We start from the raw sequence: 13,132 nt of genomic DNA, 5'->3' as shown, positions 1-13,132 counted from the left end.
CAGGTAGATGAAGTCGAACCACTTTGAACGTATATCTAATAATTTCTCTAGAGGGAATTCCTTCTTTTGGAATTGAATGTAAATACCTGGAAGTTTCACTGTGAATGCACATATGTCAGCGATTGAATGTAAATACCTGGAAGTTTCACTGTGAACGCACGTATGTAAATACCTGGAAGTTTCACTGTGAACGCAGGTATGTAAATACCTGGAAGTTTCACTGTGAATGCACATATGTCAACAGTTCCGCTGCTGCAGCCAGGAGGACAGCCAAGTATATACACCTCGGTCAGCCCTATCCCCCGTCACTAGGACCCTGATGGAAATGACTCCCCACACCTCCTGGATGACCTTCTACTGTGGGTCCTTCATTCACTCTGGTTGCTTGGCGATGGCCACGTGTTCTTTTAGGAGCACTGCTATTAAGTCTGCAGGTTGTTTTGTTCATAAATTACTAAGAGAACACTTCTCTGAAAGTAGGATGATTAAGTGGTTAACCTTTGGAGTCTGAACTCAGACTGCTGGGATTAAATCTTGTCTGTCCCACTCGCTGGCTGTGTACCACGAGCCATTTGTTAGTGTCGCTACCTCTTTATTTGTAAAATTGGGTTAATAACAGTGCTACACCATAGGCTCTTTCAAAAGCTGCGTTAGATCAAATAGGTTAAAGTTGGTATAGAACACCATAAACTCCAATCGAATCCTCGCTATTATAATGAACTTCGGCATCTCTCTGAGTTGATGGCTAAGAAAAACGTTGCTCCTGGAGGTGTGCTCTGCAACGTGCAGGTGGAGATCTCCTCCTGTGGCTTTTGCAGACTTTCAGTTTCTATCTGTATTTTTTCCCTTTGAGAACCGTATCCCATTGGGAAGTTCATGGCCTCTAGGAATCCTATGGACATGAGAAGGGACTAGGAATCTTCTGGAGATGAGTCACTGATTCCTCTGAGTCCAAGAAACACGGTAATTGTGCAGAGACAAGGAGGCCCTGAAACTTCCTAACGGACCCCTTTCCCATCTTACCTCTGCGGCAGGGAGAGCGGAGGCTTCACCTGTGCCATTCTTGGTGGGTGACGTGTGTTACGTGCAGACGTTTATTTTAGCAATTTGTTACCCTTTCCCAGGGCAAACTTGCGTGGGACAGCGTATTAAGGAGGGCTCTCAGGAGCAACACGTAGGCAGAGGAACTAAAGCAGGCCTGGGGAGAGAAAGAAGTTAAAAGACACTGAAGACCTCGGCTGATCCCACTGGGAGCTCGGGAACTGGCCTGGCTCTTCAGAGTTGCCCTGTGTTGGGGTGAGGGGACCAGGCCGTGATAGCTCCTGAATCAGTCAGTCATTGGATGCAGATGCCCCTGAGGAGGGGGCATGGCTGTGGGCAAGGTGGCTTCCTTCAGCCAAGAGCGGTCCTTTGGTATCAGAGGATTCTCAGTCAGTTGTGAGGAGGATGTGATTATTATGTGGGCCACTCCCTAATGCAGTGGTTGCTTCTGGTGATCTGGTGCTAAATGGGAGGCTTAATCTTTTAAAATATGCCTGTTTGGTTTTGCCCTACATAAATGTTCTCTACTGAACAAATTTTATACTTTCCTAATCAACATTCTCTAATGGAATTTCCTTTCTTTTGAAGCCTCAACTATGTTCTTCTAATTATTCCTACATCTTTAAGCTAAACCCAAGACTCATCCTCCATACATTAGACTTGCCAAGTAGTGAGAAGCCTAGGTGAGAAAATAGAGCACAGCTACTCTGAGGTCTAGTCCCAGCTCTGCACAAACTAGATGGGTGACCTTCCACAAAATATTTCACTTTTCTGAGGTGTATTTTCCTCACCAAAATAGGAGGTGTGCCAGGTCGTTTTCATGCCCTGTCAGTTCTGAAAGCGTTGCTTCTATGGCCTATTCTGATATCACAGAGTGATGCAACTGTTGCTCATCTCTCAGTAAGGCTCACATGGAAATGATCCCACATCTACGAACACACTTATTATGGTAAATTAACCAGGTGAGAGGAAAGGCGCTCCATGGAAAAATGTTTCACTGAGGCCAAGGGGGGAGCCAGAAGTAAAGAATGGATCTACAGGAAACCAAAGCAGTCTTTATGTTGAGTTTTAAATTAATCCTAATGTTAAACTTCCGATTTTACTTCTGTGATGGAAAACAATACACAGGGCAGCTCCCCACCAGGGTTAGTGTGAGAATTAGACCCAGTGAGGGTCCCGTATGAAAGACCTTGACCGAATGATTGAATGTAGGCTACAAAGAGGTAGTACTTTAGATATAAAATATAGTCTTGTCTCTCAATTTTAAGAAACACTTCAGCAATTAGTGTTATTCTGAGCATTGTGTAATTTGAAGCATAATAATTACGTTTACTCCGGACCAGAAAACCTGTTATTTAAAATAGTGGGTCATTTCAAACCAGTAATCCAAAAATCTGACCTATTTTTTATCCTGCTATTTAACATCAATGCAGCGTTTTCATAATATAAACAAAATAATGACACCAGTAGAATTGCCCTTGTATTTCCAGGGAATACTATCTAAGTTTTGGAACAACCAACAGCCTGAAGTAAAATGTTATAAGATTGCTCTTCATTTTATAGCAACTTCTTTCCCTCTTCTCAGAAGGTTTAAATGTTTGAGAATATGCTGGAAGGAGAACCCGCAGTCATTTCACATTCTTTGAACAATTCCGAAATATCATTTCCTATTAGGCAGTGGTGTGCGTACTGACAGCCTTGCCCCTCGTCTTCCCTAGAGATTAATTTATTTCCTGCAGTGCTTGCTCTTCATGGAAAATCTGACTCCTCAGCCTTCACCAGTGGGAGTTCTCATCAGCAGAATGTTAATTATAAAAGCAAAACCATATACCGTATTGAAAGGGAAAAACAGTTCTCCAGGCAAAGCAAACTTTGTCTTTCCTTGTCTTTTCTTTTCACTCCATTCTCTCCGCCATCTGTGGCTGGACAGAACATTAGCCATTGGGGAAGCAGCCTGTGAGATGGTGAGGAATAGAGGAAAATGTGCAGGCTTTGCAACCAGACAGACACAAGACTGAGCTGCCACGTTACTCTGTGATTTCGTTTCCTGGTCTGTAAAATGAGGATAGAAATATTTGCCTCACATGAAATTGTGTAATGAGACTGGCATAGAGTAGACACTAAAAAATTATCATTATTACAAAGCTCATTCAACAAGCTTTGTTTAGCACTTGCTGTATATTAGTCGCTATGGCATAATATTAACCACGTATCATGGTGGTTTGTGAAGGAACCTATTAGAGATTTGAAGAAATATATCTTTCAGGTCTTAAGAGACAGAAATGTTAGACTAAGACAGATTACTGAGATACCCTGTTTTGAAACCTGGTCTTAATCTTCATTTTCTGACTCTTCTCATCACCATTTTACAGCTTTATAGTGGTTGCTAAGGACTTATGAACATATTATTTTTTCACCAATAAGTCCTTTAAAAAATATCCCCAAACTCTTTGCTAATAGTTTTAGGTCTATTAGACCTTGAAAATGTCTTTGAGTTTATTCTTTAAAATTATTTTCTCTAAAATAAAAAATTGTCAGTTTCTCTTTGATTTTGTCTCAGAAATAAAACTTTGGTAAATTAAATCTTGAGACAGAGAAGGCAATAGCATGACAGCAAAGTGTAGATAAGGCTGAAAAATACTTACCAGATGAAGAAACAAAATCTATTACTTTAAGGCCAGAAAGATCAGTTTCAATAACATGATTATGATTAATCATTTCATTTAAGTGAATTAACTTTTTACATATTTCCCCCTGTTATTTTATGATTTGGGGGTAACATTAGAAAAAGCACAACTAAAGCATTAGATGAAGAGATGTTATGGTGCAAACTCATAACAACTGAGACCTAGTACAGGCCGCTACAAGTAGAGATGAGCTGTGTGTGTGATGTACAACTTATGATAAGGAGTATTCTTTCATATGAAAAAATAACATTTTTTCTTAAGATCAGTGATAGTATTTAACTTGGGTAGAACAATGGGCTGGATATATATGATGAGCTTTGACTTTCATGGAGTCAAGTACAAATCATTAATTGATTCTTTCTTAATGATAATTGCATTTTTAAAGCATGAAAGTAACTACTAAATAAGTTTTTGAGCCTCCCCCTCCATTTTACTCATGAATAATATTTAATCTTATTATTTTAATTTGCCCTTCCCCTTTTTCTCACCATTTTTTGGGGGCAGGCAAAAATATTTTAGTTATTTTTCCAGACTAAATCTGGTTTTTATTTTGTTCAAGAAGACCACCTTTACTCTGACCCATGAACTAAGCAAAACAAGAAGGAACAGATGACGTCACTTTCAAAATTTATTCCAGTGTTTCTCTAAGTTCTTGAACATAAAGAAAGTCACATATGAGCATGTTAAAAATACTTATTCTTAGGATCTGCTCTCTAGAGCAGAGTTGGCAAACTCTGGCAGTTGGACTCTAACCTGTCCCATTGCCTGCTTTTGTACAGCCACAAAGTAAGAATTTTATTTTTTATTTTTAAGCGTTTGGAAAAAATTAAAGGAAAAGAAATATTTTTGACCTGACAAAATTTCATATGATTCAAATTTCAATGTCTCTATGAAGTTTTATTGGAACACAGCCATACTCATTCATTTAGCTATTATCTATGGCTCTTTTCCTGCTCCTACTCTATCAGCAGAGTTGAGTAGTTTTGACGGAAACCAGATGCAAAGCCTCAAATATTTACTATTTGGCCCTTTAGAGTAAAAGTTTGCTAACCTCTGCTCTAGAGAATCTAATTCAGAAGTTGTCAGGTAGGAACTTGGAATCTATTGCAACTTGTTTCTTGGGTGATTGGGGTCTCCAAACCACACTTTTAAAATAATGCAGTAGAAGACTTGTAAGTAACTTCTCTTTTTTTTCTCACTCATCACACCCACTACATCAACAAGTCCTATTGGCTTTATCTTCACACAATGTCTAGATACAATCATTTTTAGCATGGTCACGGTTATCAACCTAGTTCAAGTCATCATCATTTCTCATCTGGACTCTTGTATTGAGAACCTAACTAATCTATCTGCTTCTGCCCTTGCTTCATACTGTCCCCATTCTCCACACAGCAACCAGAGCAATTATGTTAAAACCTTAATCAGATCATGGAACTCCTTTCCTCACAATCCTCCAGGGATCACCCTGCTTCTTCCCCTTTCTCACAATTGGCCTCCTAACTGTTCCTCAGAAATGCTAGGGGTCCTCCATCCTCAGTGCTTCCATAGGCTGTGTTCTCTCTGACTGTCACAATCTTCCCTCCAGAAATCGGCACGGCTTTCAGCGTTGCCTCTTTTAGGTCTTTCCTAAACGCACACAGTTTCATAGCTATTACCTTCTTTATGATGCCTCCTGTAACCACCTCATTTAGATTTGTAGTGTTCCTAGCTGGAACTGCCTATCTCCCTAATGCCATCTAAAACGTTATTTCTTATTTTGATCATGGGTCACCTTTCCTAGGTGAGGGCATTATGATGGCAGAGACTTTTTATCAGTGTTCTCTGTCCTTAGGTTCTAGAAAATGGCGTGGCTCATCATAGGCTCTCAATAAATATTTGAGTAAAGAAATGAACCCCAGACTCCCATTCTGTGGTTGAAATATAGTGTATGACACCTATCAAACAATTTCTGTGTGGAAAAAACAGTTGCCAGTAGTATAAGTGTCAGACCCATTTCTGAAAAATGGTGCAATATCTTATAACCACTATAGATGAGAAGAATAAAACAGCTAGTCCAATCTAACCAATAACTGAATTATAACACATGCTAAGAAAAGTATAAGATGAATATAGATATGAAAATGGTACATGGATGGAAATCCTGTTGGAAATATTCAGGAGGGATTCCAGGAAAACACATTTCACAATCAAGCTGCCTACTAAAGGTGCTTACTGCAGATTTTACTGTTCACCATCAAGTTGAGCCATTTGAGGAGATTGGCACTCAAAATTCCCAACAGAGAAACAAGCAGGGTTTGACTGACCTGGGTTCAGATGAAGTCTTTAGGAAATACCAGTTTTATGAAAGAAGGTAAAGCACTTTTATGTATACTTGAACTTAATTCCTTCAAAATAGAAGAAAATAAAAATTTTCTTTCACTTTAATCCTCTCAGTCAACAAATTAGCCATTAATATTATATGTATAAAGCTTCGATTTGTTGGTTGAACAGCAGGTTATTCCTACGTAAATGTAGATTTTGACTATCACAGGACACTTTTGACTATCGAAGGATAGTGTTTAGAGAGAAAAACAAAACAAAACTACATTCTATATCTATTCCTCAGTGGATGAAATGTTTGGCTTGGTCTCCAAGGAGCTGAGTATACATTATTCCACATCTCTCACTTAATTTGATCATTTAAGTAATTGTGAGTATTCAAAAGTAATCAGTGAATATTGAATTAAATGTAAGAAACATCACCTCCATATTAAGTTTGTGACATTTTAAAAGGAATGGTTGGTGAATACCAAAAGAACTGAGGTTTTAAACCAATTTGAATTTTATAACCTATGTAATCATCAGAAAAATAAGTTCCTGCACATTTTGAGACTTCTTGAAAGTTAATGCAATAAAGAACACAGTTTCAATTCAATGTTACATCTGTTCTGTCAACTTGAGTGTGGATGTTAGTTGGAGCATTCCTACACTGGGTGGAAGATTGGACTAGTTCAGGCAAAGAGAGGCCACTTACAAGGTCCCCTCCAAAACTAAGATTGTTTAAATCCTATTATTTTATGTCAAAATAATCTAATTATACTAATCCCATCTCCTCCTGTTTTTCTGCTTAACTATGTACTATCTTAAATCAGTTTATTGACAAGGGAGAGTGAGACTAATAACTGTCAAGATGACAAATTGAACTTTCAAACTATGGGCTTATAATAGTTTTATGTGAATATGAGATGGTAATAGCAAGCAATATTCCTGTAGCACTTTACATTTTACAAAGTACTTGCAGGTCCATTATTTCATTTGCTATTTCTTCAACTCTGTGATTCAGTTATGATTATCAAAATTCATTCACTGATAAAGTAATGGAATTTAGAGATGCCTCAAGACCCATAGCCAGTAAGTCTCAGAATAAGGAATCATACCTAGGCCTTTATTTTCTGTTTTCTATACTACAGTATATCTATTTCATTTGCCCTCAATCTCCATCTCCCCAAAGAAAAGCAGCACTCTGAGGGAGGAATACTGTTGTTATCCCTTTTTTAGAAATAAAGTCACAAAGATAGTAGGAGATAGGAGTGGGAATAAAATCTGGGCATACTGCCTAAAAACCCTGTGTCCTTTCATCTATAATGTATATACTACTACAGTGTGTCGATTTATTGCTGCTGTGGTGTAAGGAAGACCAAAATATCCACGGGCAGCAGTTGGGAATAGTGGGTGATGAGGAGAGGGAAAGAAACCAAGGAGAGCATGGAATCCAGGCTGCCTCTCTCTCATCAGCCACTGACTGCCCCTGCTCTGCCCCCAGCCCTCAGCCCCAAGCCCCAGTTGACACTGAGAGGAGATGTTGACAGAGGAGAATAAATCAGGCTGCTGAGGGAATTAACATGATGTGTGGAGAAATTCCACTTCTTTCTGCTTTGACATCTCCTTTCCTAAAACTTTCCCAATTAGCCTGTGAGCTACCCAGAGGTCACAAAACTATATACATTGTCTTTCTATTTCACACATATAAAAATAACTGGCAGTTGGTGAGAATAAAATTCATCACTGTAAAATATAAAACCCTTTACATTTATTAACTCATTCGATCTTTGTCATAATAGGCACATAGGCATCATGTATAAAATAAGCACTATTATACTTCTCCCATTTATTAAAGATGAGGAAATGAGGCACATAAAGGTTAGATGACTTCCTTAAGGTTACAGAGTTAATATCTAGCAGAAAAAGAAGGAAGGAAAGGAGGGAGGGAGGGGAAGAGGGAGCTGGGAAAGAGGCAGGAGGGGAGGGGCGTAGAGAAAGGAAAGAGGGTGAAGGGAAGAGAGGAAAGAAGAGAAACAAAGAAGAAAGAAACAAAGGGGCCAAATATATGGTGACAGAAGATGATTTGACTTTGGGTGGTGGGCACACAGTGCACTATACAGATAATGTGTCACAGAAATGTATGCTTGAAACCTATATGATCCTATTAACCAAATTCACCCCAATAAATTAAAATTTAAATAAATTAAGGGTCGAATAAAAAAAAAAGGGAAGAAACAAACAAAGGTAAGGAGAGAGGAAGGAGGAGAGAAAGGGAGATATGAATGGAAAAAGGAAGGAGAGGAAGGAGGGAGGGAAAAGAGAGGAAGAAGGAGGGAGGAAGGCAAAGCTAATGAGCCCTGGGGCAAGAGCCTCCCAGGCATCCTCTGGACGTCCATGTGGCCAGCACCTAACAGGTCGCTAATGACAGGTATGGAGAACAAAGGGATGGCGGGTTTTCTTTACCTCCTGGCTGTTTGGTGCTAGTGCACGCTATCAGGGTTTTTAAGCCCCCCCCCCCCCCCCCCAACACACACACACTGCTCCATCAAGCTGTACTGGAAAAGAATCAAGTGTCTTTCCTACACACAGACACATTTCCTATTTGCAGTGTAGCTTTCTTTACTCGAGTGTGGATATGATGCTATGGTGAAGTCAAGTCTGTGCATAAGTTCATCAGAAGCTTTAGCTCAGACAGCTGACGCCTGAGACCTGTTGCCTTCTCTTCCGCTGAACATTTATACGTAACCTTTTCTCCTCTGTAGTCTTCAGAACGCCAGCGGGGCCGGGCTCTTTTCTGCAGGAGTGCTGGTCTGCAATCAGGTTTTCATTTTAGAGCACAGTCAACCTCAGGCTCTTTGTGAAGTTGTGTGATTGCTGGACAAGTTTCTCAACGTCACTGTGAATTCACTTTTTCCCCTTACATTTCCTATATAATAGAGTTTTTATGCGGACAAACTAAAAATGCAAAGGAAAGCACTTTGTAAACTGAAAAACACTTTACAAATTCAAGGTGTTATCTGCTAGCTCATAAAAATACTTACCTTTTATCTAAAGAGTTTACATTTCTTACTTTTTTTTTTTTACCCTTATTTTTATCTCAGTTATTTCTTTAAAAGCATATATTCATGAGAGTGTCCTATAAGCAGTATTGGAAAGCAAGTCGTTTTCTTCCTGGCGATTTCCAATACATATTTCTGATAGACCCTTCTTATTTTTCCTTTCCTTATAGAAATGTTCAAAAATGAAAAACATCAAAAATGACGAGATGTGACTGAAGCCACTTGGGTAGTGACCATAAATGTTGTGATGGAAAGTAAGCCTGGCCTTCTAGCTGAAAAACAACGATTTCCCAACGGCCCCCACAAGAAACTCAATTGCCCAGTGCAAAGAAGAAAACAACTTTAAACGTTTTAACAGATAAACAAAGCAGAAACCTATGTATAGATGTCGCATAGTCTACTCTGTTGTGCCAAAACCTTTAAGTATTGTTTCATTGTCACCAGGACATATTTTTTTTAATGTGCACATTTTGTGTGGTTCTTATTTTCACTAACAGCTATTAAGCAATTGGAAAACGATTTTATATTTCCGTTTCTGAGTAAAACCAGTACAAAATAGGATGACGAGTCACCAAATACTTTTCTTTTTACAAGTGGTTTTGCATTTTTTTGGTGTTCTCATCATTCGGTTAAAAATAACTTTAAGATATTATGGAGTGATTTAGAATACCCAAGTTTCTAATCTGACTCGCTTGGGGCTGTATAAATGAATTTTACTTCACATTTTTAGTTTGTTGTGGAAGTACCCTATCAATAAGTGTGTTGAGGTTTACCAGCCCAAGCCATCGTGAGGCTTGGGGATTTTATCATAACTTTCTCCCCTGTTTCCTAACAACCAGAATTCATGACCACAGTTTCACCAAAGTTCTGCTAGTATGCCTTAGTTTATATACTGTATGTTAGATAATCCTTTCGATGGATGTTTATTAGGATCCTAGAAAAATTATTTTATTTATGTATTATTATGTGTTAAGTATACAGGGACAATTTTATTTTGCATATAACAAAATGAAGAGACAGATAAGTTTTCTCATTGAAGTTATACAGGAATTTAATGTCAAGCTTTGGCTTTGTTCATAGGTCATACTCTTTACAAAAGTTATTAATCTCCTATCTCATAATTTTTTTTATGTATAGAAATAATTCATTGGTTTAGTACCAAAGAGTTTCTGATGACAACAAATCACTAGACAACTTTTCAACAAAAGAGAAAATTACTGTTAGAGACTTTTTACACAATGTTTATGCAGTCATGCACCCCTTAACAATGTTTTGGACAATGATGGGCCACATATACAGTGGTGGTGCCATAGAGTACAGAGAAGCTGAGAAATGCCTATTGCCTAGTGACATCATAGCCATCGTAACGGTAGCACAGAGGCTGCAAAAATCAACAAAGCTGTGGACGAGACGGCAAACAGCCTTAACCGAAGCGTGGATGAGGATGACCTTGAGGCACTCCTAGCGGTGGTTCCTCAGCAACTGATTAATGAGAAGTTGTGGCAACCAGTACAGGAACACGAAGCTGAAGACTAGGCAAGGTGAAGGGGAAACGCAGAAGAACCCCTAGGGAAAGTCAGTGACGGATTTGGCAGAAGCTTTTTCAGACCTCAAAACACTCCTCAAAATGTTTGGAAACATGGGCCCCCAATCCGGACAGGTATTCGTGGTACATTATCTATTTACAAGCAAACCTACGATGGAAAAAAAAGCAACAAACCAAGCAAGCCATCGCGGACATGTTTCTGAAAGGAGCGACACCTGCCCCAGCAGAGCCTCCAGCAGGGCCTTCAGGAGGTCTCGCAGCAGAAGGCATTGGGGTCAGGAGATGGCAGCGCTAGGAGGGACACTGTCCCTGAAGACCTGCCAGTGGGACAGGATGTGGAAACGGAAGGGAGTGATACTGATGATCCCTACCCTGTGTAGGCCTAGGCCCGTGGTCGGCAAACTGCGGCTCGCGAGCCACATGCGGCTCTTTGGCCCCCTGAGTGTGACTCTTCCACAAAATACTGACTTCTGCGCATGGGCCACGAAGTTTCAATCCCACTGTACGTGCGCGCCCGCACGTGGTATTTTGAGTAGTCAACAGAGCCAAATATCAACAGCACAACGATTGAAATTTCTTTTGAGAGCCAAATTTTTTAAACTTAAACTATATAGGTAGGTACATTGTTATTAACTTAATTAGGGTACTCCTAAGGCTTAGGAAGAGCCACACGCAAGGGGCCAAAGAGCCGCATGTGGCTCGCGAGCCGCAGTTTGCCGACCACGGGCCTAGGCTAATGTGTGTGTTTGTGCTTTAGTTTCTGACAAAAACATCTTAAAAGTAAATAAAAATTTTAAAAATAGGAAAAAGCTTTTAGAATAAGAGTATAAAGAAATAAAATGTTTTTGTACAGCAGTACAGTATGCTTACATTTTAAGTTTATTACAAAAGAATTGAAGAGTTTAAGAAATAAAAAGTATATAAGGTAAAAAAGTTACAGTAAGGTAAGGTTAATTCATTGGAGGAAGAAAAATATTTTTATCAATTTAATTAGACAGTGTTTCAACAAGAATGTACAGTGCTGTCCTAGGCCTTCACAATCACCACTCATTCACTGACTCACCCAGGGCAACTTTTAGTCCTGCAAACTCTATTCATGGTAAATGCCCTGTAGGGGTATACCATTTTTAACCTTTTATACTGTATTTTTACTGTACTTTTCCTATTTAAAATATGTTTATGTTTAAACATATAAATACTTACCATTGTGTTATAATTGCCTACATTATTCAGTACAATGATATGCTGTAGGCTTATAACCTAGCAGCAGTAGGCTATACCATGTAGCCTAGATGTGTAGCAGGCTATCCCATCCAGGTTTATGTAAGTGCACTCTATGATGTTTGTGCAGTAGTCAAATTTCCTAATGACACATTTCTCAGAATATATTCCCATTAAGTGATGCATGACTGTTCTGATTCAGCCTATGTTCCATATCTTTTTTTTCTTTTTAAGTGAAAATGAATCCTGATGTACAATATCCTAAAGATTGTTTAGCAATTAGGTAATACCATTAGTTATCTACAGTTTCTGAAAATTTCTGGGATTTCACTGTTGTTGTTTTTTGTTGTTTTTTGTGGGTTTTGTTGTTGTTGTTGCTTGTTTAGGCCTCTGTGAACAATAACTTCAGCTTATGACCCCACGTTTGATTATTGAAGTACACAGAGAATCCTTTCTCAAACCAACAACCTTGGCAAACTCATGCTATTTTTCAAATAGTAATGGGTACTTAGTTGTGATTGTCTTTTTTTGTATATGAGAACAATTGAATTTGTACATTTAGTAAGTACAATTTCTTAATTAGAAAAAGCAAGCGAAAGCACCTACTCCTCCGTTTAATTGTAAATTAAATCAAGGGCTTTCTGGTGGAAATTACATATAACATTCCTAATTTAATATGAATCCTTCTCTGCTTGATGTTGAAAAATGTAATAACTTTATGCTCCTCTATGAAAGATTTGGGAAGGTTGAAAATAAATTTTCTAATTTCCATGTGTATGTGTGTATGTGTGTGTTCTCTGTCATGTTTAGCTGTGGAATAACATCTTCTAACAACTAAGTTAAAATATTCCTTAACTAAAAGTAAAATCACTTTGAAACAACATGGAGGGACCTGGAGTGTATTATGCTAAGTGAAATAAGCCAGTCAGAGAAAAATAAGTATCACAGGATCTTACTCATGTGGAATCTTATGAACAAAATAAACTAATGAACAAAATAAATCCAGAGACATAGAAGCATGGGACAGAGAATTTCAGAGGGAAGGTGGGGGTGCGGAGGTGGGTGGCGTGAGATTAATGGGGGAATTTGTAGGCATATATGCATAGTCCATGGTCACATACATAGCGTGGTACAGGCCTGGGAGAGGCAGATGGGGAGTAGGGAAATGGGGGGAAGAAGGGGAGACATTTGTAATCCTATATAATAAAAGGGTAATATGAAAATTGTTGGAAACTACCCATTGTCTTCACTATCAGAGAAGTGTAAACAAGGAG

At 38.8% G+C, this 13,132-nt stretch overlaps 1 protein-coding gene across 1 annotated transcript in view; it reads left to right on the top strand.

Moving 5' to 3' along the window:
* THEMIS (thymocyte selection associated) overlaps nucleotides 1-11,019 on the top strand; it is a 135,469-nt gene extending 124,450 nt beyond the window's left edge. The window contains exon 6 of the mRNA XM_059700285.1: nucleotides 9,262-11,019. Within this exon, the coding sequence (XP_059556268.1) occupies nucleotides 9,262-9,293 (32 nt within the window). The 3' untranslated portion in view covers nucleotides 9,294-11,019. The remainder of the gene's footprint in view (nucleotides 1-9,261) is intronic.
* Nucleotides 11,020-13,132: the final 2,113 nt, after the last annotated feature.

This window comes from Myotis daubentonii, chromosome 6 (genome assembly GCF_963259705.1).
Source record: "Myotis daubentonii chromosome 6, mMyoDau2.1, whole genome shotgun sequence".
In the NCBI taxonomy this organism is placed as follows: Eukaryota; Metazoa; Chordata; class Mammalia; order Chiroptera; family Vespertilionidae; genus Myotis; species Myotis daubentonii.
This window is presented reverse-complemented; position numbering and strand designations above follow the sequence as displayed.